General features: G+C 52.1%; 1 protein-coding gene across 2 annotated transcripts in view; it reads left to right on the top strand.

Annotated features, from left to right (window-relative positions):
• Nucleotides 1–21,156, top strand: part of CCBE1 (collagen and calcium binding EGF domains 1) — a 207,113-nt gene extending 185,957 nt beyond the window's left edge. Inside the window, exons 6-11 of one of the 2 annotated variants that reach the window (XM_075532936.1) lie at nt 470–573; nt 6,706–6,826; nt 12,824–12,963; nt 13,054–13,089; nt 13,993–14,028; nt 14,229–16,153. In XM_075532936.1, coding sequence (XP_075389051.1) covers nt 470–573; nt 6,706–6,826; nt 12,824–12,963; nt 13,054–13,089; nt 13,993–14,028; nt 14,229–14,252 — 461 coding nt within the window. In that variant the 3' untranslated portion in view covers nt 14,253–16,153. Of the gene's footprint in view, nt 1–469; nt 574–6,705; nt 6,827–12,823; nt 12,964–13,053; nt 13,090–13,992; nt 14,029–14,228; nt 16,154–16,209 lie in introns of those variants that run through there. The other variant, XM_075532935.1, reaches the window with a different exon arrangement.
• The last annotated feature ends 2,824 nt before the right edge of the window (nt 21,157–23,980 follow it).

Consider the following 23,980-nt stretch of genomic DNA (forward strand, 5'->3'; position numbering starts at 1 on the left):
GCTTCCACTCCACACAGCTTTCTCTCTCGGAGCCAAACCTCTGACTTCCGAGTTAGCTGCTGAGCATGTCACCAGGTTTCCAAAAAAACGGGCCTTCAACCCACTGGCCATGGATGGATGCCTGCTCATAGGTGGAGCTGTTGGGTAAGCCTTGCTCTGTTAACCTCAAGGTCAGCAGTTCAAACCCACCAGCCACTCTGCAGGGGAAAGATGAGGTTGTCTGTTCCAGTGAGCGTGGCAGCCTTGGAAGTTTGATACAGAATGGCTAGGAGGGGTGTCCACCCAATGGCAGTGGGTCTCTATGTGGAAGAAGGGGTGGTGGGGAGACTTACAGAGGAACAGTTGGTTGAGCCTAAAATGCAACACCCAGGCCTACCCTTTGGCCCGTGTCCCTAACTGGGCATGCCTGCAGTCACCCAGAACTTTAAGATCCCGCAGCCGCCCTCGCTGAGGCTGTCTCTCTCCGCAGGGCTGGAGGAGAAGGCGGGGAACGCGGCGCAGGCCCAGAGCTGCTGTGCCCCCTGCAAGGAGTTCCACCAGATGAAGCGGACAGTGCTGCAGCTGAAGCAGAAGGTGGGTGCCTGCAGGAGCTAGGGGCCGGAGACACCTGGCTGTCTGACCAGGTGAGGCGGAGTCAACGGGGAGGAGGAGCAGAGGGAAAACACGCATTGATCCCAGGCCTTGCTGGCCGGATGCGGACTTGTGCTCTCATTCTCTCTGATGAGGACCTGGATGGGAGGTCGGCGCTGGGACAAGTAGGTTTGGGACTCTGATGCTTTCCCCACGGCCCTGGGGGCTGAAGAACTGATGGACAACCAGACACCACAAAGCCTGGAATCTGTTGTCATTGACTCCCTCCCGCCCACGGCAACCCCTGTATGACAGAGTAGAACTGCCCCCAGAGAGTTTCCCTGGCTGCAGATATGGCTCACCAGGCCTTTCCTCCGCAGGCCCTCGGAGCAGATTGGAACTGCCGATCTTTGGGGTCTCAGGCCAATGACTATAGGCCATTCGTGCTGGCCACAGCCCTGGAGGCTGGGCGCCGTTTGTTGCAGTCTGCACACATTGACTGGCAGGTTTGGGAAGTAGCCTACTGGGAGGGGGCAGGAGGCAGCACCAGGGAGTCCAGGCTGTGACTTTTGTGACACTGGCGAGAATGTACAGACACAGCGCCCTGGGGCAGACTTGTGCAGTGGTATCAAATCATGATGTCCCTGGACAAGGACACCTTGTTGGTAGAGGGACAATGAAAAGGAGGAAGACCCTCAATGAGATGGAAGGACACAGTGACTCGGGTACGGGAACAATTGTGAAGCTGGCACAAGACCAGGCAGTGTTTCATTCATTCTGTTGCGCATGGGGTCACTATGGGTCAGAACCGACTCCACGGCCCCTGACAACAACAACAGTGTTTTGTCCATATCTACTCAGTGCATCCTCTCCATACACTTCTGTCAACCGGGCCTCTGCAGCAGCTCTAGGTTTGAAAGTTAAACAGCAGTTCAGGCTCCGCCTGGGTTCCGTGTTCCCAGGCATCTCGGCCCTGGAAGGGAGACACCTTTTGTAAAGAGCACCCACGGCCATTGTTTGCAGCGTGTGGGAGCCATGTGCCCTGATGGCGAGGGCTGACTCTCGTCAGAGAAGCCTCCTGCCCATGGCTGACGGACTGCCTGGGCTCGGGGGCTGGCCTAATGCTCTAAGAATGCCCCCTGATCAGGGACCTGACTTCGGGTCCAGGGCCCAGCTCCCCGCAGAAAACCAAACTCACTGCCATCGAGTCCATTCCAACTCAGAGCGACCCTATAGGACAGGGTAGAACTGCCCCTGTGAGTTTCCACGACCATCACTCTTTACAGAAATACAAATCCTCATCTTTCCTCCATGGAGCGGCCGGTGGTTTCAAACTGTGAACCCTGCAGTTAGCAGCCCAGTTCATCACCACTGCTCCTGGGGTTGGGGGCGGGGGGGATCCTGTAGATGGTACTGATTGTCCCTAAGGTCACGCTGGTTTGCCAGCGCCTCAGAAGTTTCTCGGATGCCGTAAAACATACACCTTCTGGTTTGTTTATTCGGCTGCTTCCCACTGAAGGCTCTTAGCACATCAAACAGGTATGTGCAATCTGCTTAAGTTTGGCATCCAGTTATTCCAAAGAGCAAGCGGGCAAGCATGAGCCGGGATCGCTTTTCCATGCTCCTTAATGAGAAGCTCACGTGAGCTAGCAGAGCAGCAAGCTAAGCAGGGCAGCATACTGCTGGGCCTTTTGCGCGTTCTTGGTGTGCATGCTGTGAGTGAGACGTGTGCTCTAACCCTGCATAGCCTGTGGTCGCATAGGGAGAGTGTGCCAAACAGAGCCATCAACGAGTGCGTCCCACTCAGCTGTCCCCGGTGAGCGTGGACTGATCGTAGTCTCTGTGGAGCATGCCCAAGAAAGGGTTCGTGGAAGCAGGATCGACACCACAGCACACAGCAATGATGGCAACAGTGTTCTTGTGAGTGTGGGGGGGGTAGCTTCCCAAGAGGGGAGACCAGAACTACAGATGAGGTCTGTCTGCACACCCCTTTGTACTGGCACCTGGACCAATGGAGACCGGCTCACTTCCTCTCCTGGCTGCTAATGTTGTCTCGTCTCTTCCTTGGGGAGTCGCCAAAAGAGGGCAGGAGGTCTGCCCAAATAAACAGCGGCCCAGAAGCAGGTGTGGCGTCTGGGACTGAGGCCAACCCGCAGCATTCGAGGCTGTGGATACACGGTGCCCGGCCACTGAGCACAGCCCAGCCTGAGCAACACCATGCGGTCATTTTTCCGGAACAGGGGCAGCCGGAGCAGCCACCTGTAGATTCGCAGAAGCTGCGAGACGGGATGTTAGCGGAACAAGTCTAACCCAGTCGTGTCTAAAGATCCACTGTTTTCAGCCACGTAAGCAGCCACTGTACACGTGGACTCCCCCAGGTGGGATACACAGGAGTCTCACTGACTGTCTGCGGGGAGATATCTCCATGGAGAAGCTCCTCGATGGAGGAGCCCGGATGAGGCCAGGGCCACCTGTGGGTCACACTCCTGTGCAAGTTCAAGCTGAAGCTGAAGCAAATGAAGCCTGGAAGGACTGGCCCAGGACTGGGCGGTGTTCCGTTCTGTGAGTCGGAACCCGCACCTAACAACAGCATTGTGTCCTTGTGTGTGACATAAGAAGATACAACGTATCATAAAACAGCTCACCCTTTCTAGACCCAAGAGCAGAGGAGAGGAACCCTGGTCGTGTGGTGGTTTCACATTGGGCTGCTAACCCAGAGGTTCACAGTTCAAAACCACCAGTCTCTCTGCAGTGGGGCCGAGGGGGTGGGGTGCGGGGGGTGTTGAAGCTTTTGACTCCTGTAGCATTGCCGTCTCAGAAGCTCACAGGGCACCCCTGTCCTCTCCCACAGAGTGACCAGGAGGGAGCGTTGACCCGATGAGTTGGGTTACAGGAGGGTAGAACTGCCCTGTAGGTTTCCAAGGCTGTAAATCTTCACAGATGCTGACTCACAGGGCGGCCGGCAGCCTGCGCTGCCCACCCTTCAGTGCGGCCCTTGTTTTGTCAACACAGAAGTCGGGGGCCCGGGGGCCCGGAGGCCGAGCCCACAGAGGGCCTTCTGGGGCTTGCGGCAAAGTTCTCAGCTTTGACATGGGTGTTGATTAAAAAGGCGCTGACCGACCGCCATTGGGTATTGTTTGAAGTGGTTTCTAGATGCTGTGTTTCATTTTCCAATTTAAAGTGTTTTTGGAAAGGCCCCCAGCCCCTGCCTGCACTGCTCCCGGGTGGGTGGGAAGTACACTTGAGATACAGCTAGAAAAGGGAGAGGCGGGGAAGACACCAGTGAGCTCACTTTTAGGGAGTACCCTGTGTCCCCCCACACCCCCCAAAAGCTAAGCAGCCAGGTTCTAAAAGCCCTTCACAAGCCCACTGGGCGGGCCCCAACCGAGGGAGTTGGTCCTGATGTCTAGGATGCATCACCAGAGATGGGTGAGCCCTTGGAAGATAGAGGTGCAGCTGCCCTGGGCTGGGTGCCGGAGACAGCTCCTGAACAGGGACCCGGCAGGCTCCAACAGGGCGCCTCGGGAAGCCGAGGTGGAAGTAAGGTGTCTCAGCCCAGAAACTTCAGCACCCTTGCCCTGAGAAGGAGCGGGGACCCCTGCCTCATAGATCAGTGTGCTCATCATCCAGGCTATGGGGACACCAAGACCCCCTTGCCATTCGTCTCTGTGGTTTTACCTGCTAGAAAAACAAAAGTGCCCCCACTTGGGGGCACAGGGCTGTGTCAGCCACCTTGCAAAGGAGGGGAGCAGTGTGTTCCCGAAAGGCGGGTCACAGGCAAGCCGGTTGCCAGAGGGCAGGCCGCATACAGTCCCGACGTTCACTTTCATTCATCCTGGTTTCTTCCACCGGCAAGGAGATCTGTCTCCGTCACTAAAGCAAACCATCAGCTTATGAAACTGGCTCAAGGGAGTCCCCAAACCCAGCAGCGAGGCAGCAGGCCGTTGCCAGGGGTGACCACCAGCGTCGTGTTGCACCGCGGGAGTGCCAAATGCAGCCTCTGCCACGTGTCAGGGCTCAGAGTTAGACACAAGGACAGGGGACCCGGGACTGGCCACCAAGTGTCCCTTTGGGCAGCAGAGCTCTCCGGGGCCTACCTGGAGGCCCTCGCAGCCCTGAACCTCCACTGTCACCGGGCTCTGGTCATATTTTGCCACATGCTCTGGTCACGGTACTATCAAGTCAGGTTGTGCTAATCCCTGATAACGGAATCCCTTCCGCATGAAAAACCTGTGCAGGCCTGAAATCTCTGTGGTGCGTGTTCCTCAGGCATGCCTCACAGCGGAGTCTGGAGCCTCGGGGAGAGCAGCAGGTCCCCGCGGACGAGGATGGAGGCTGGTCAATGTGAAGGAAACACCATCATGGTTGAAATGGCATCCAGCCCTTTGTTTCTCCCCCAAAGCAGCGTGCTCGTGTGGACAGGAGCCTTGGGGAGCCTCCTGCATGGCTGTAATGCCGTGCTTTGTCCTGGCTTGGACCCCAGGGGACTCCCCATTCCCCAGATTGGCAAATGTCTATCTCTGATCATGCACAGAGAGGAGGTACTCCCCTCTCTTCATCTCAGATCCAGACCTGGCATAGAGCCTCTGAGTAGCTCAAGGTATGGGGTTGGGGGGTCATCCATGCACCTCGCCCAGCCCTGACTGTTCGCTATCCAGAGGACACCCAGCAGGGCTGCTTCCAGGAGGATGGGGCCACAGTGCAGCTTGTTTCAGGAAGCCCATCGAGACCTGGGTGGTAGTTGGTGGTGCTGGTGGTGGTGGTGGTGGCGGTTGGTGGTGGTAGTGGGTGGGGTGGTTAGTGGGTGGTGGTGGTGTTAGTGGTGGTTGGTGTTAGGGGTGTGGGTGGAGGTCGTGGTGGTGATGGTTGGTGGGTGAAGATGGTAGTTGGTGGGGGGGTTGGTGGTAGTTGGTGGGTGGAGGTGGTGGTTGGTGGTGGTGGTGGTTGGGTTGGTTGGGTTGGTGGTGGTAGTTGGTGGTGGGTGGTGGTGGTGGTGGTAGTTGGTGGGGTTGGTGGTTGGTGCATGGAGGTGGTAGTGGTGGTGGTAGTTGGGTTGGTGTTGGGTGGAGGTGGTGGTGGTGGTGGTGGTAGTTGATGGGGTTGGTGGTTGGTGCATGGAGGTGGTGGTGGTGGTAGTTGGGTTGGTGTTGGGTGGAGGTGGTGGTGGTGGTGGTGGGTGGTGGTGGTGGTGATGGTTAGTGGTGGGAGTGGGTGGGGTGGCTAGTGGTTGGAGGTGGTGGTGGTTGGTGGTGGTTGGTGGTGGTTGGTGCGTGGAGGTGGTGATGGTGGTTGGTGTTGGTGGTTGTTGGGTTGGCGGTGGTGGTTGTAGTTGGTGGTGGGTGGTGGTGGTTAGTGGTTGGAGGTGGTGGTGGTGGTAGTTGGTGGGGTTGGTGGTGGTTGATGCGTTGAGGTGGTAGTGGTGGTGGTGGTTGGGTTGGTGTTGTTGGGTGGAGGTGGTGGTGGTGGTGGTGGTGGTGGTGGTGGTGGTGGGTGGTGGGTGGTGGCGGTGATGGTTAGTGGTGGTAGTGGGTGGGGTGGCTAGTGGTTGGAGGTGGTGGTGGTTGGTGGGGTTGGTGGGGGTTGGTGCATGGAGGTGGTGGTTGGTGTTGGTGGTGGTTGGGTTGGTGGTGGTGGTGGTGGTGGTGGTGGTAGTTGGTGGTGGGTGGTGGTGGTGGTGATGGTTAGTGGTGGGAGTGGGTGGGGTGGCTAGTGGTTGGAGGTGGTGGTGGTTGGTGGGGTTGGTGGGGGTTGGTGCGTGGAGGTGGTGGTTGTTGGGTTGGCGGTGTTGGTGGTGGTTGTGGTGGGTGGTGGGTGGTGGGTGGCGGTGGCGGTAGACCAATGGTGCTGTCTTCCTAGTCCATCTCTGCCCACTCCTACACCATCCTCACAAGTGTTGTCATGTTGGAGCCCATCGTTGCATCCACTGTGGCAACTCATCTCCATGAGGGTCTGTGTCATGCTCCTCGAAGGCCTTGGGTTTGGGAAGGAAGAGCTTTGGGCCCCGGGAGCCCTAAGTAGCTCTGATGGTGGGGACTCATTGTCAAGAGGATTTCCCACCTCTGCAAGCCACACCTGTGCCCTACAGCAGAGTCATTCTCTCTCAAGGGAAATCAACATGTCCTCATCTCTCCACAGATTGCTCTGCTCCCCAACCATGCTGTCGACCTGGGCAAGTACATCGCTGGTGACAAGGCACTGGCCTCAAATGCCTACCTTCCTGGACCACCTGGCCTTCCAGGAGACCAGGGCCCCCCAGGTGAGTGAGGACAGGGGCACAGAAGGTAGCAGAGTCGCCAGCAAAGGCTTGCCAAGAGCTCATCCCAGTGGGGGTGGATGGTGTTCTGTCGCTTCCATCGGTGAGAAGGGAAGCAGCGGCTCCAGGGCCCAGCACCCTGGGGTGAGCAGTGTATAAGGAGCCTTCCAGCCCATGAAAGGCTCTTAGTCAGTGATCGTCAATAAAAAAAAGTCATTGTGCTGAGCTCAGGTAAGATTCCCAACAACACAGAGAAACAAAATGAATGGCTTTTTAAAGAACAAAAGACTTTATTCTGGGAAGATGTAAACAGACTCTAAAAATGAAATGGTACACAGCACTCTACACGTGTTGCCATGGTTGGATCGCATTGATAACAAGGACCCGAGTAGAAAGATAATGTTTTGAAGATGGCGATGGCAACATATGTACAGGTCTGCTTGATATAATGGATTTATGGGTGCTTAGAATACCTGTAAGAGCCCCCGATAGACAATATACACTTTGTTTTTTAAAAAAAGGAGGAGGACTACATTAGTACATAACTTCCAAGCCACTGAGAACCGTGGCCCCGCCAGGCCGAGCCCTTAACCCTTCACCCCCAGAGCCCAGAGCCAGCGTTGCTCTCACTTCTTGCTTCCGCATGCGTTACACCAGGCATATGTCCTTAATGGCCAAAACAGTCGTTTTATTATTGATTTATTGTATTTTATTATAATATATGATTATATATTGTATATTTTTATTACTGATGTGAAATGCCAAATGACAAGTTGATTGATAAAAAGTAGAGATAATGACCCCTGTGGGCACTTCAGCCAGCTCTAACAACCCCAAGCCAGCCTGTGCCTACGTTTCCCTACCCTATTTCCTCTTTCTCAGATGAATGACATTCACTCGTGTCTATGTTTCTCTTTATAGCCATGTATACTTTATGAATATTCATTGAGTCACGTCTTAGTTCCTTAGTGCTGCTGTGTGTTAGTCTGGGTTGACTAGAGAAACAAATCTATAGAAACTCATGTGTATAAGAGAGAGTTTTATACAAAGGGTAATTGTACATTTGACAACATCTCAACCCAGTCCAGTCCAAGCCCATAGGTCTGGTATTAGCCCATATGTTTCAGACTCATGAAACACATGCAATGACGCCAAGTGCAGGATGATCACAGGCCAGTGGGGGGGGGGGAATCTCGTGAATTCAGTGACGTTGTAAGCATCTGAGTGTTGGCAGGGGTCTCCAAGTGGCTCCTCCAGTTCCCAGGGCTGCATCAGGGTAGGTCCATGTGGCTTCTCCTCAGGGATGTCTCACAGGAAGTCAGCAGAGAGAGAAGAAGTCTCCCGCCTCCAAAGAGGAACTACAGGAGTTCCCAGAATTCTCGGGAGAAGGTCATGCGTACACAGAGACCTCAGTGGTTATATCTTGATTGACAGGCTAGACTGCCCCACTTCACTCTTAATCCTCAAATTGACAAACGATTACATAACTACCACATGCCACAGCAGAAACACTACACTTAGTGGCTTTGACTGGTAGAAATGTCTTCTCTCATGGTATAGGTGTGTGGAAGTTCAAATCCAGGATGCCAGCTCTGGAGGAGGGCTTTCTTACTCTCTTGGCTCTTGGGGAAGGTCCTGTCCTTTTCCATTTCTGTTCCGTGGCCATCTTCATGTGGCGCGGCATCTTCCTTCCCACATCTGCATTTGTGTCTGTGCCTGATCTGCTCTTTTCTATCTCAGAAGTGAGATTGAAGACACCCACACTTGATGTTGATCGGAACTCGTGGGTATATCAAAGAAAACCCTATTTCTAATTTGGGTCATGCTTACTGGTACAGAGACAATTCCACATATCACAAGTACATTCCAACTTTCTTGATATGCAATTACGGAAATAAAATATGCCTCTTGCGGTTACACTTGGACCAGTTCTGTCAAATGAATACACCCATGGGAGCTATCCCCTCAACCAAGATCAAGAACTTCCCCATCACTCCAGAAAGGGCCCACTCTCTTATCCTCATCCCAGGGCCACCACTGACTGGCCTGCTAGAATCTTACCTGTTCTAGAATTTCAGATCCATGAAATTGTGCCACGTGTACTCCATTTGATGGGCATCTCTCATTCGGCTTCCTGTCTTAGCGATCCAGCTTTATTAATGTGAAGAAAACCTCACCTCTACTGAAATCCCATCAGGTGATATACAGTGAGAACATCAGTTTCAAAGTTTACCAGCTGTTGGCGTGAGGCCCTCCACAGGTGGCTTCATCGAGAGCTTTCCCCACCACGTAGGAATGGTATAAAGGAGTGATTGTGAATTGTTGAGTGTCTTCTGCCTGGTGATCCCTGCTGTGCAGTGTACGGGGTGTTGTGTGTGACCTCTCGGCAGTCTAGTTGGGAAGACAAGTCAGAGAGAGCAAAAGCTCCCGAGATGGAAAAGCCTCTTGGTGCGTCCGGATCCATGCACAAGCATCTTCTGACGTGGGAGCGTAAAGAAAGGAGAGGTCATGGGAGCCTGCAGAGACCAGAGAGCTTGACATGGAAGTCTGACAGGCGTTGGCCATGGGATCATGGGCAAGCGCTCTCATTGGCTGGTCAACAAAAACAAAGGTTCAGAGTTTCTCCCAAAAGTGTGGATGTGTTTCGGTTTGGTTTTCCCTTCTCCATGTAGGTCTTAGTCTCCTCGTGTTTTTCAGGCATAGATGGCCTAAGGCTTCTACAGAGATTGATCAAGGGCGTGGGTTTAGCCCCTGCTCTCTTCTCCCAGCCTGAGTTCCTCTGGGCTGTGTTGGGTTTTGTCCAGCAGATGCCTCCTGTGGGTAACTTCTTGTCGCTCCTACATGGACAGGGGCTTTTTCCTGCACCTTGATTCTCAGCAGTATTCTCCACCCTTCTTTAAGAGAAGGTTCTTGCTTCACTCCCTGGTGAAAGACCACCTCCGGGGCAATGTACACATCAAGAGAACAGGAAATACTGTAAGGACCAGAGAGCCACTTGGCTGCCTTTCTTCCTCATGAACAGCCAATGCCCTGGCTTCCCTCTCCTGCCTTCTAGCATGGTTTGAGCTGTCCAGGGTGCTTGATGGAGCCTGCTGGGTTTTTACTACTGAAGATATGGTGCGGGGAGTGGCGGAGGGGAGGAGACGTTCTCCAGGGAGCATCTTTTCTTTCCTCTCCCACCCTCTCCTCACTGTTTCCACCTAGTGTCGCAGGCAGGGATCCCTACAACTGAGAGGGCTCAGAGCCCCGAGAGAAAATCAGGTTTCTCTTCTTGACTGAAAGTCCAGCACCCAGGCCTGGGATGAATCACGGACTAGAGCACCAATTCAGGAAACACCACCAGGCTGGAAGCCTCGAGCTTCAGGATTGGGGGGAGAGGGGGGAGGCTGCTCCCTTACCTTCATGACGTTAATGCAGCTGTGTGTGCATGCAACCCCACATGCGATCCTTGGGGTTCTCAGGTGTGATGGTTCCTCTACCTTGGCCCTGAGCTATTGGGTGGATTGGTTAGAGGAGAAAGCCGGCCCGTTGTCCAGATAAACATTGGCAGGGCTTCCCTGGAAGCCACATTGAGAGCAGTGGTGTGAAATGTGTCTGGATAAACACTGTGTGCCTTAAGCGTTGGCCTCGTTCTTCTTTGCTATATTGTGTTGTTTTCTGGTGTCTGAAAGCTATTCCATCTTCTCATTGTGCTGCGTCAATAATAGGGATGAGGTACGACGGGGGAAAGTTGACCAGGTACACAGCCATCAGCCTAGCCTCTTCCTTGCAGCCATTTAGAAAGAAGCATTTATTAAGGGACCTACTAAGTGCCAGGGACTCTGTGGGAATGTTGGGGGAAAGGGAACAGCTGTGCCTTTGAGGAACTAGGAGTCTAAAACAGAGTTGAAACTCAGATGTTTACAGAAGCCAAGTCGGTAGCATAGATGGGTGAAGGGAACACAATGTGCTAACCCAGGAAGGACACATCCCCAGCCGAAGGGGCAGCTCCATGCATAAAGCTCTAGTTAGTTCTGGCCATGAGGGATTGGGACCCCAGGATTGCATTCTTTGTTTTCTAAAAGAAAGCAGAGATCCAACTTTTTATACAAAATCTTTTTTAAGTATTAGGAATATTCAGAGGATAATGGCATATGTATATAGCTGTGTATGTGTACGGGGTATGATTGTGCTTAATGAAGTAAGTAGTTAATTCTCTTACACAGAGATGGGAGATGTCAGGAGAGATTCTCGCAGAGAACTGTGACCTGTGGTGACCATAAAGGAATGGAGGCGAAGGATAAAAAGGAGAAGTGGCCGGGGTGGGGAGCTGTACTCCAGCACAGCTCTTTGGGCAGGATGGCGCTGACAGCTGATGGGAAAGGAAGCAGTGGTGAAAAGCGCACCTGGAGAGGAAAACAAGGGTGTGGTGCTGGATGATCTTCCTTCCTCTGCTGAGGAGTTTACCTTTATTCTGTGTACAGAGGGAGCTGCTGTAGGGGTTTCTTCTCCCTCTCAAATTCCAGTTATACATATGTTGGACTCCTACAGCTCTTGGATGTTCTGCGTGTGTTCTTTTGTTTGTTTGTTTTCCTCTTTTGTGTTTCATTTTGAATAATGTTGACTTATCTCTAAGCTCACTGATTCTTTCCCAGCTGTCACCAGTCTCCTGATAATCCTGTTTTTGCAATCGTGCCATTGTTTTATTTCTCAAAAACCTCAAACTCACTGCCATCTAATCCAGTCCATCTAACTCACGGGGGCCCTCTAGGGCAGGGGTCCTCAACTTTTTAAACAGGGGGCCAGCTCACTGTCCCTCAGACCATTGGAGAGCCGGACTATAGTTTAAAAAAAAAACTCCTATGCAAAAATTCCTATGCACACTGCACATATCTTATTTTTACGTAAAAAAAAAAAAAAAAGGACAAAAACACTCGGCGGGCCAGATAAATGTCCTCGGAGGGCCACATGTGGCCCGCAGGCCATAGTTTGAGGACGCCTGCTCTAGGGCATGCTTGAACTGCCCCTGCGGGTTTTCAAGACTGTAACTCTTTAAGGGAGTAGAAAGCCTTGTCTCTCTCCCATGGACTGGCTAGTGGCTTCAAGCTGCTTACAGTGGGGTTAGTAGCCCAACTTGTAACCACTAGGTCCCCTCTAGTTTCCATCTCTCAGCAGCAATTCCCTCTCCTGTTCACATAAGCTGCCTATTACTCCCCTATACTTGATGCTCATTAAAATATCGGTCATTGTTCTTGTTAAATCCCCACGTGATCCTACACCTGTATCATCTCTGAGTCTGATTCTATTGCTTGACTTGTCTCTTGAAAATGGGGTTGGTTTGATTTTTATTGTTGAGGCTGGTTTGTTGTTTTGCTGTGTGTGTGCCTCACACTTTTTTAATGAACACCGGACCCCACTGGCAGAGGGGCAGTGGAGACTTGGGTACATAATGAATCCTGGAGACAGGCGTCTTTCTTTTATCCGAACACTAGCATGGAGGTTGGCCCAATCTAGGGAGTCTGTGTTTGATTGTTGCTGCCTTGACCACTGAAGTTTAAAGAAACTTAGAGAGGTATTGTGGAATATGCACATTTCAAGATCAGGTCTCGGGTGCCAATACCTGTCTTCATAACTGACCCTCTCTCTGATAACCACTGTTGTTCCGTGACGGAGAGAGGGGAGTGCGCAGACAGGGATGTCCAAGAGGCATAATGTGGGGGGGTCATGACCACAGGTTGGAGACAGAGCCTGTGGAAATGGGGGAATGATGTAAGAAGGTGCTTATGCAGCCGCTCGAATGGGACAGTCCCTAGTGGTGCATGAACAGAGGGGGTAGTAGGTAAGCCAGTTTGATCAGGTTGCGTTTAAAAGGCCTGTGTAACATCCTAGTGGAGACGTCGGAAATCCCTGGGACAGAATGCAAAAGGGGGGTGGCTGAAAGGACTCCTGGACCCTGTGTGAGCCAGAGCACCTTGTCCTTGTCTCAGGTGGTGGCACTAATGCGGTGTTCTTTGATTACAGGCTCACCTGGACCCAAGGGGAACCCAGGCTTCCCAGGAATGCCGGGCCCTCCCGGGCAGCCTGGTCCTCGGGGCTCGATGGGACCCATGGGGCCAGCTCCTGATCTGTCCCACATTAAGCAAGGCCGGAGGGGTCCTGTGGTCAGTATGTTATTGGAGACCCACTTACTATTGGTGATTGTCTTCTCACATGCTTTCTTCCTCTGTTAAACCGGCGCCTTTTGCTTGCAGGGTCCCCCGGGTGCACCAGGAAGACACGGCTCCAAGGTAGGTCTGATGCGTGGTCTTCACAAGCCTCGGGACTCTCCATGTCAACGTACTATGCCCGGGGTCAAGTAAAGCTGGGGAAGCAGTTTGCTGTCCCCAACATGCATGTGGCAAAAGTGAGGCAGGAAAGAAAACCTGGAAGCATTGTCTTCGAAGACAAGCCCAACCAGATAGCAATGATAACAGTAACCACTCCTGAGGAAGAAATCACCCTTGTATTTCCAATAGGTTCCTATGTTCTAATGATAACCCATTCACAAACCATCAGCAATGAGGTCCATGCTGGCTGGCTCCTGGCCGTCCCAGGGATGTCAGAGCAGAGCTGTAGCCCACAGAGCTTTCAGTGGCTGATGGTGAGGCCTTCCTGCAGAGAGCTCTCTGGGTGATCTTGAACCTTCAACCTCACAGTTCACAGCTGAGCTCTTAACAGTGTGCACGACCCAAGGTTTTCTCTCTTTAGCCAGTTTTCTTTCGGAGGGTTGGGTTGGGTTTCCTTCTGGTCCCTATTCCTTTGACAAGTTCAAATCCACACCGGGAGGCCCAATCCATTCTGTGGAAACGGGTGGCTTACTTCTGAGAGCCGCCTGGGACTGGCTTCAAAAGGAAGTCAGTGTGAATGACTGGAGGAGGGGGCTGAGTTACTCTGCTGGCATTCCTCTTGTCGGAGCTGGTTTGAAAATAGAAGGCCTCGGGAAATCGGGGTGAGAGACACTTGACCCTCACCCCCGTCCCCCAGCAGTTCTGTTCAAATGAGTGGCCCTGTGCATCTTGCTTCAATCTTAGCATTTGTTTCCAATAAAAAATGTTTGTTGTTTAGTCCCGGAGGTGGTGGGTGACTCACAGGCACTGTGGTGGCGGCACCCACGTGGTTCAGAAAGCTAATCCTGGCCTTTCTCCGTCTAGGGGGAGAGAGGCGAGCCTGGGCCCCAAGGGTCTCCGGTAAGTAGCACAGAGCACCCTCAGGAATGCCATTCCCGTGAGTTGTAAGTGGGTCGATTGGCCAAAGCTGCTTGCCCAGCTGCCTCAACAGAGCCCTGCGGGCAGGAAAAGGCCTGGTTTGGATTTAACTTCCTATTTGTTTTCTGTTCTTTTTCCTCTTTTGCTATCGCTCATCTTTATGTGGAATGTCTTCTCTGAAGGTTCAAACTCCCAGTATGTCATGAGTCTGTTTCCAGGTATGTCATGAAAACCTTTGAAAGGACTCTGATGAAAAAGAAAGAAAGCTAAGACCAAACCCTGACTCGGCCTGCTTAAGAATGGCCACAATTTAGAACCCTATCCGGTCCTATCGCCGCCCCTCGACAGCAAAAGTAACAATCAGCAAAGAGGCACAGGGCTGTCCGGGAGTGCAGAGAAGAAATTAGCTGGAGGTGTGCATACCACCCCGGTCACCGGACATGAAAATCCACCATATCGAAAAGCAGAGAGTGAAGGTAACTCGGCCGCCTTTGAAGACGTCTTTGTCCTTTCTGAAGAAAGGAGAGAGCCAGGCAGTCGAGGGAGAAGCTCCACTCTTCCACGTATTCTCTGTGGGACCATGGCCACCTGACCCAGCTTCTCTGGCCCTCCCTCTCCTCCACTGGGCAAAGCCAGGGGTGGAGTCTGGCCGGCCACACTGCAGGTGGTCGTCGTGAGGGACGATGGTGTTAACACACACCAGGTGCTTCCCAGATGTAAGGCTGCAGCTGTATCCAAGACAGCGGCAGGCTCAGCAACCTTGGTATTTTTACCATCCCCCCCACTCCCTCCCCGCCACACACAGCACTACATAGAAATGAAGATTGAATATGCACTCATGATCCAGGGTCCCTAGTAACTCAGTGGTTGAGCCCTCCCCTGATAACTGAAAGGTCAGCGGTTCAAACCCACCAGCTGCTCTTTGAGAGACAGATGTGATCGTCCATCTGCTTAGACTAAGATGACAGCTCTGAAAATCCCATGGTGCAATTCTACTCTGCCCATAGGGTCCCATGAGCCAGATTCAACCTGACAGCACTAGGTTTCTATCATGATAAAATGGGTGTTGGGTCAGCAGACAAATAAAGAAGCTTTTGTTTGACTTCTTATCAATGAAACGTTGGCGTCATTGCACTCTTCGGCTTCATTGAGGTTGCAGTGACATTTTAATTATGTTCAAAATCTGATGTGTCATGTTTTTGAGCATTTAGTATGCTCCAAGCCCTTTCCAGAGGAGCCCTGGTAGCATAATAGGTTATGTTTGGGGCTACTATTAACTGCAAGGTCAGCAGTTCGAAACCACCAGGTGCTCCACAGAAGAAACCTAAGGCTTTCTACTCCAGTAAAAAGTTACAGTCTCCAAAACTCACAGAGTCTGTTCTAGTCGATCCTGCAAGGTCACTGTGAGTTGGCAGTGGCTTCTGAAAGCCCATTACCTTCTTTAAAGCCTTGCCTACAGAATCCTAGGACTGTTATAGTCTGTTTTACAGATGGGGAACGTGAAGCCCAAAGAGATTGAGTAACTTGCCCCACATCACCCAGCTAGTAAGAGGCAGGGCTGAGGTCCGCACACCAACAGAACCCTAAGCTCTCAGTCACTGTTCTGTCTTCTTAACTATCTTTCTGTTTTGTCTGCGGCGGGGGGAATTTAGTAAGTATTCTGGGGGAAGTAATTTTCTTACTCTTTTTTGATCATTTTATTAGGGGCTCATACAACTCTTATCACAAGCCATACATATATCAATTGTGTTTTTCTTACTCTTTCATCCTACCAGATTTGATAGAAAAATCCAGCACCCTCTTCGGTAAAGGTTTACAGCCTTGGAAATCCACTGGGGTGATTCTTCCCTCTCCTCTGGGGTCTGGAGGAGTTGCAGTCAGCTCAATGGCAGTGGGTTTGGGGGTCTGGATGGAGCTAGGAAGGATCAGTTCTCTGTCACCTCAACGTGCACTTGAGATGGGAGAATTGTTGGGAAGGCACCCTTGAGAGTCCCCCCGGGCTAATCGAGCCGCCTTTTTCTCCACTCCCTTGGGGTCACCAGGTTTTCTAAGGAGGAGTGGTCAGCAAGCCACTCATCTCTAAGTCCGGGACCCGTGGAAGGGCTAGCTGATGCACGAGGCCGGTCCACTGTAGTGTGACTTCCTTCCCTCCCGTGTGCGCAGGGACCTCCTGGTTCTTTCGACTTCTTGCTGCTGATGCTGGCTGACATCCGCAATGACATTACGGAGCTGCAGGAGAAGGTGTTCGGACATCAGACTCACTCTTCAACAGAGGAGTTTCCTTTATCTCAGGAATTTTCCAGCTACCCGGAAACCATGGACTTTGGCTCTGGAGACGAGTCCCCCAGAGAGAACTGAGTCCAGAGCCTTGGGGGCCCCTGGAGACTTTTCCCCTTACACAAGCCAGTGGGGTCACCCCGGAGGAACAGAAAGGAGGGTGTGTTCGCCTGCAGTTAGATTTGCTACCGAAGCACACACGCTAACCTTGGGTTTCCCAAGTGACCCTCCGAGACCCGGAGAGATGAAAATGGTTAAGAGGGATACAGTTTTATTCCCTTTGCCCGACTTCTCCCTGCTTCTCTCCTTCCAAACCTCTTTTTTCGGAGCTCCCTACTTGAGCCAGGAGAGGGAAGGGAGTGAATGAATGATTGATATACTTCTCCGGAAAGTCAGTGGGGTGGGTTACGTAGAAGCTGTTCGTGTGTTTCCTACTTTATCATGAGGTCCTGAGTTAAGTATTCTGACAGTGTCTTAAAACTTGGAAGAATATCCAAAATATGGGAAGGCGAGCAGGAAGAAAATGGGAGAACACACACACACACACACACACACACACACACACACACACACACACACTAGACTCTGGCTCTTCTAGTGTCAAAATTGGGGCAAGCAGTGGAATGTCAGGGGCGAGCTGCCCTGCACATTCCCCATGGTAAAGAGCTGGGTTTTGTCCTTGTCCGTCAAATGCATCATGAACATCCTGCCCTTTCTCCAACCTTGCGTCCCAGTTTGGGTGACTGAAAGGAGAGAGTTAAGGAGGACCAGAGATTAGGGAAGATGGAGATTATCTAGACATATATTAGAGTCATGCAGTTTAGGAGCCCTGGTGATGTCGTGAATTGCACACTGGGCTGCCACCCACGATGTCAGCAGTTTGAATCTACTAGCCGCTCCATGGGAGAAAGATGAGGCTGTCTGCTCTTGACAAGATTTACATCCTGAGAAACCCATAGGGGCGGTTCTACTCTGTCTGTGGGGTCAATGTGAGTCAGAATTAACTCAATGGCAGTGAGTGTTTTTAAAGTTTCCAGACTTTAAAGCTCACCTGTGACTGCAGCATGCATGTTCACACCATGCTTCCTCATAAATATCCTGTTGGAAGAAGACAGTTCCTCCACTGTGGGAACAAGTCCTCTATTTGGAAGGCTCTGTCTCACATGACAACAGGGAGCCCCTGGGGAGCCAGGACATTTGAAAGCTGTTTCATCAAATGTGTTGGATAATCTAGAGGTCACAGGCACGCCAGTAAAAGGGAGAGTGGCCCAGAGCGCCCTGGGGCTGGTCTGGTGCTCAGAAGGTACCATCAGGACATGATGCAGACTGACTCAACATCCCAGAGGATTCAGGGTGAAGGTGGCTGGCTGCCTTGGGCTAATGGGGCAGGATTGGGAACGTCTTTCTTGCCATCAAAGCCCCATCAACACATGCAGATCCACTCGCTCTCCTTGGTGCAAGAAGTCTTTGTGTAGGGCAGCCAAGCCTGCCAACGTTGCTGGATGAAACACAATGAAGGCTCTCTTGGTGGAGAGGGGGGGGGGGGGACAAAGTCCTTGTTTGGCATGTCCATTTTTCTTAACTAAGTGCAAATCGCAGCTTCCCCTAGCCTCCTCTTTGATCTCCCTTCTTCTGCAAAGGTGGAAGACAGTTTTCCAACCGCCCCAGTAAGCCTATTTTCCCAAGGCCTGGCCTGGGGCTGTGGGCTAGACAAATGGCTGCTAACCACAAGGTTGGCGGTTCAAACCCACCAGCTGTTCTGCAGAGAAGGATGGCTCTCTCTGCTCCTGTGAAGAGGTCCAGTCTCAGAAACCCTTGACAGGGTCAATCTGAGCTAGAGTCAACTTGATGGTCATTTGTCTGCGTTAGGGTGTTGAGGGTCTGTGCCCCAGGGTGAAGGGCACCATCAGATGCCACTTTCTCAGGATCCTCCAGCACCGGAGACCAGAGCACTCTGTGATGTTATCAGGGGACCGCTCGGCTCTTAACGGGCAGCTTATAGGTCTCTCCAGTTCCACTTTCTCAAGTGACGCTCACAACCTCTTTCGTCCACCTGTTCAAGTCTTCCTCCCTGACTTAGTGTCCCAAATGACCCTTCGAGCCCCTGAGTGGTGCAAATGGTGAAGAGCTCAGCTGCTACCTGAAAGGTTGATAGTTTGAATCTACCCAAAGGCACCTGGAGGTCTCCTTCTGAGACAGCGCAGCCACACGGAGCCCAGTCCTCCCCTGACACACAGATGGGGTGGGTCTCCTTGTGTTGGAACCAATCTGCAGCAACTGGTTTGTTTGTGTGTGTGGCTTTCTCCGTGGTCGCCCTCACCACTCTTGTTGCTTCATGGGTGTGGCATCTCCCTCTTTTTAGTTGAGAAATTGTGTGGCTTTTCATTCTCCGTCCTGGTGACCTAGGTCACCTCTCACTCTGGGAAGGGCCGTTTGAAGAGAACCACCACTTTCAATTTCCCAGCCTCTCTTCCCAGAGAGGCAAAAAGGGTCTCTCTCTCTCTCTCTCTCTCTCTCTCTCTCTCTCTCTCTCTCTCTCTCTCTCTCTCTTTCTCTTTCCAAAGCTCAAGTAGCACCAGCAGCAGCCAACCTTCCCCAGGTCCCACTCCGCCGCAGCCTGTCAGCTGGTAGCTGGGCTCCCCCCCACCCTCCCTCGACACTTCACTGCACTATTTCTTACATGAGAAAAGTCCCCGGTAGCTGTCTACTAGAGGCTTCAGGGCGAGAGAAAATCCATCCCCCGTGCTTCTTCCCCAGGCTCCTCCCTGCCCCTGCTACCTTTCCAGAGCCCAGGCCACCACCTCCCTCGGGCTTCTGAGGAGAGGCCTGGAGCAGCCGTTGGTGCCCCTATGGAATACATGTAGTGTGTACTTGCTTGGAGAATCGAGTGTTGAAAGGGGATAGATGGATGGATGGATGGATGGATGGATGGATGGATGGATGGATGGATGGATGGAAGTTAGGTACAGGCAAGATGAGAAATGGTTAAATCCATCTTATGTTTGTTTTTTAATGAGCTATCTCATTACCTTTTTCTGAATAGTGAATTGTGTTTTTAAAATATTTTTTTTATTGTCAGAGGCTCATAAAATACTGCCCAACTGCATATTTGGCCACAGGCGAGGATACTCTATTAAAAAGAATGCCCCAAGGGCCATCCTATCTGGAATTCATGAAATGATTCTAGATCCGCTCCTCCAGCCAAAGGCCCAGGCGTCAGTCTGCTATCATCTCAAGCTGCCGAGTCAGGTCCAAGCATTGTGACTCCGCAGACTTTCAACATGTGAACAACAACCGCAGGATGAGGGAGCCTGCGTGAAGCGGTGGTTCCATGCCCGACCGCCGACCACAGGCCGGCAGTTTGAAACCAGCAGCTGCTCTACCGGGAAAAGACTAGGCCGTTTCTTCTCGTCAAGAGTCAGGGTCTCAGAAGCCCACAGAGGCAGGTCTCCCCATCCTTCTGGGTCTCTGCGAGTGGGAAGGGCCTCACAGGCAGTGAGTTGTTTGAGCCACAGCGTTGGAAATCCTGTCGTCTATATACCCACGTTGTATGTGTTTTAAAAGGCGGAGTAGAAAGAGACAGTACCATTTCTACCGTATCTTACAGTTCGGCACGGACAATCAAAGGGTCACTGCCTAAGCCAGAACTTCTGCTCAAACCCTAAGGTTCCTGTTCGGGGTAAAATTGTCCACGCAGTGTTTCATGGTATGGAGGGGAGACTCTCTTCTACTGCTGCCCAACCCTTTCGTACAAATGTTGCCTGCCTTTTTTTTTTTTCCTTAGTCTGAAAAGTAAGGCCTAGACAAAGACGTACGGGGTTGCCTCTGAGTTTGGAAAACCAAATGGGTTAGCATCCGCTGATGGAAAATCCCTTTCCCCACCCAACTCCGGGGGGCGGGGGGGACTGACGGAATGGTGAGCATGTCTGTGCTAAAGAAGTGGGGGGCCCAGAGCAGTCGCTGACTTCCCTCGGCTGCTGTGTCCATTCCCAACGCTGGCCACAGACTCTCCTGGCCCGCTAACTGCAATGCCTGCTGCCAGGCATCATCAGTCCCCCATCGCCTTCCAGGGCAAGGTCACCTGGTCCTGCCCCAGCCAGCCCATCCCAGGCTTCAAAGTGAGAGCTGCCTCCTCCAGGCGCCTGGTCCTCAGGAGTGCAGAGCGGATGTGTGGGAGCGGCCATCTCCTTGGCCTGACCGAAGTAGCTGCTCCATCCTGTGGGCATCCCTCCCCAGCCTCCCTCCCCTATCCCAGCCTGTCACAGCCACGGCCAGAGTCACCCCTTGTGCGCACCCACTCCCCACAAGGAAAAGTATCTACAAGAACTGGGATCAAGCAGCTCTTTTGAGCGGAGCCATGTAGACTTATTAATAATGAATTCAGGGACCTGGCTGGAATTTTTCCTGGCACCGTCAGCAAGCTTGTTTCACCACAAATCAAAAAATCCCTTTCCATTTGGAGGAGGAGGGGGTGGAAATACCATGATTATTAAAAGCATAAAATCTTGGACCTGCCATGTGCCTTCAACAAACCCGATTGCTTTATGAAAAATCCTAGAGCATGATCCTTTTTCAAATAGCACCCTCTGCCCCCCCACCCAGGGACTCTCCCTTACGAGGATCCCGAAGCAAGCACCCTGGGGAGGTTCCTCTGTGTCTCAAGCTGGCTCTGGGGCTTGTGTTGTCCTTCCCAGTGACCAGCCCTATGCTTCTTTAGCTCCATTGCTCATTATTTATGACAGGTCCATATAACAGCCAAACTAGTACACAAACCGTTCTATGAAGGACATCTGATATGATTGTATGTGCTTAATAACAAAGTTATTTTTCTTATGTGGTTGTGTCGCGTGGTTTGTCATGAAACCAAGTCCTCAAAGGAGCCGTCCTTTCACACGACCAGGCAAGAAGATGGGGGAAACCTTCCCTGAGGAGCTGGAACCTGCTTTCAGGACCTCCCGCCTCATGGGAGCCAAGTGTGGTCGGTGTGCATCAGTCTAAATCAAGGTCTGAAGTCCCAGGACCACTCAGAGCACCAACTGCCCAGCTACCTGGGCCCTCTGGGATGCCCCCGCCCCATGGGGTTTTCAATCCAGGGACCATTAGGGGCTCCTTCGAACTCACGGGGGCGGAGCAGGGGCAAGGGGTTGCAGCCAGAGAAGCGCCAAGTCACTTTTGTTCTGTTTAGGATTAGAATGCCACCAAAGATTTCCTTTGGAGAAAGAAAAAAATATACATATGGAAAAAAGTTTAAATTTGGGAAGGAGAGAAGTCCTTTGAGTGGGTAGCTTACTCCCTCTCTGAAGACCAGGAAAAAGGAATTCTCAGCCCCCAGAGTCCTCTGGGGAGGACCCCTGCTGGTGTAGTGAGTGAGTCATTGGGCTGCCAACTACAAGGTCAGTGGTTCAAGCCCACCAGTTTCGCTGTGGGAGAAAGATGAGGCTTTCTGCTCCTGTAAGGAGTTCCAGCCATGGAAAGCCAAAGGGGCATTTCTAGTCTGTCCTACGGGGTCACTATGGTTTGAGGTAGACACAGCGGCAGTGGGTTTTCAAGAAGAGTTGTCTAAGAAATCGGGAGCAGTTTACTTCTAAGGGATTCTAGCACCTTTAGCAGGATGCTGGTGCTACCGGGCCAGTACCAACTTGGGCCAGCAGGGATACCCCGACTCCACTGATAACCCTGTCACACCCTCAGACACTCCCTGTTCTTCCTGCAGCCACACAGACTCCCACAAGCGCCCTGGGGGAATCAGCTGCTGAAGTCTGGGTGACTGTCTCATACTCACTTTTAATAGCTCATTTCTCCACCCCTCGTCATGGAAAAACCACCACGTGGACTGAACGCTGGGTGATGACCATGTCCTGGGCCTGTCGACCTCCACTGGCCACTGAGGGCTCCTCCAGGCTCCCGACTCGGTCCTGGGCAGAATGTAAGGCTGGCTGCTTCACATGGAGGACACTGAGGTTTTGTAAAAGCTGGGTTTGCTTTTGAGAGTCCAGCTTTTGACGTGGCTCTGGGAACTGCTGACAGGTCTGTTGTCCCCGTCTCTGATAGAAGCCCTTTAAAACAAACCAGACCAGGGGTGGGGGTAGGGGTGGGGGTGCCACCAAAAGTCAATGCCAACTCTTAGAACTCTATAAGATGGGTAGAACTGCCCCTGTCACTCTTTATGGGAGTAGAAAGCCCTGTCTCCTCCTAGATCGCAGCCCAGCACGTAACCCTGCGTCACCAGGACTTCTCCCAGAACCCATAAAAGGCAGGAGCACTCTCCTTCTGTTATCTTTCCAGCACTTGCTACCATGCCCAGTAACATTTCCTTAATGGATAAATATTTTATAAGTTTACATGCAAGATGTTTATTACTTTATGTAGCACGTTATAAATATTTTTATAATGACTTTGAGTTAACTGATGCCATCTATGGAAGGCCAGGCTGTCTAGTGAAGCAATAGCTAGTGTCACTCCTCTGTAAAAGAAAGAGCTTTAGAGCAAGAAGTGATTCTATAGTAAGAAGGCAGCCCAGCCCAGTCCAACTCAAGTCCCTAAGTCTGATGCTAGTCCACAAGTCCCTCTTGGAAGTCATACAGCCACATGTCGGTGGCACTGAAAGTCAACCAGGAAGCAGGAGGACCACAGGCCCGTGGGTGCAGAGTCAAGTGGCTCCCGAGCTGGTGGGAACGTGGCAAGGGGCTGGCAAGCAGGAAGGCAAAGTCGCAGAGTAGTTCCCAGAATCCCTCATTCTTACAAAAGGCCACACACCCCCAAGGAGCTGTCATCAAGCTACTCCTTGATTGACAGGTTTGACTCCACCCCTAGCCAAGAGCGTCCAGTTGACATAAAATCATCTCACTACCCCAGTGTCTTTGCAATAGTCCCATAACGGCCACACCATCATTTACACACACACACACACACACACACACACACGGACTGAGAGGATGGATGACAAGGGCCAGACACTCCCACAGTCTCGTGTCATTGAAATAGCTTTGCCCACGTGCCCTTATGTCACATACAGTCACATTTTCTCTTTACTTTTTTTCTCAACACAAGAGAAAGATGAGGCATTCTGCTCCCATAATTTACAGTCTCGGAAACCCATAGGGGGCAGGCCCACCCTGTCCAGTAGGGTCCCTCTGAGTCAGAAGCGGCCTCATTCAGTTTAGCGGGAATTAAGGCAACGAAGGAGGGGTAGAAGAGAACTCCGCCCTCCCCTGTCATCCCTGCAGCCACCCGCCAAAAGCCCTGGCCTTCCCACAAGTCAATGAGACTTGGGGCCCTTGTAGAGATGAGAGGCCATAGGGATGCCCACACTGCCCCTTCACCCCTTGTCCCGGGGGGCTGTTTTCACCAGAAATGCCTGGAGAGTCCCATCCTGGTCCCCATCCCTTTCGGGCAAGGGGACAAGCCGGCATTGGAGCCTCACTTCTGCTTCAGATTCTATTCTATTCTATTCCTGGGTTTTGACCCTCTGCTCCCTCGACCACCACAGCCATCCCATGGGAACTGCTGGGGAGAAGGCTTGCAGCAGAAGGAAGCCCTATCTCGGGGACCACGCCCTGCGAAATAAATGGCTTTCATGCTGCCCAAGGAAGGCACCCATTCCAAAGGCTGTTTGGGATTTTAACTTGGCGGTGGGCTTGTCTTGGCATGTCTCCTT

Source organism: Tenrec ecaudatus, chromosome 15 (genome assembly GCF_050624435.1).
Source record: "Tenrec ecaudatus isolate mTenEca1 chromosome 15, mTenEca1.hap1, whole genome shotgun sequence".
In the NCBI taxonomy this organism is placed as follows: Eukaryota; Metazoa; Chordata; class Mammalia; order Afrosoricida; family Tenrecidae; genus Tenrec; species Tenrec ecaudatus.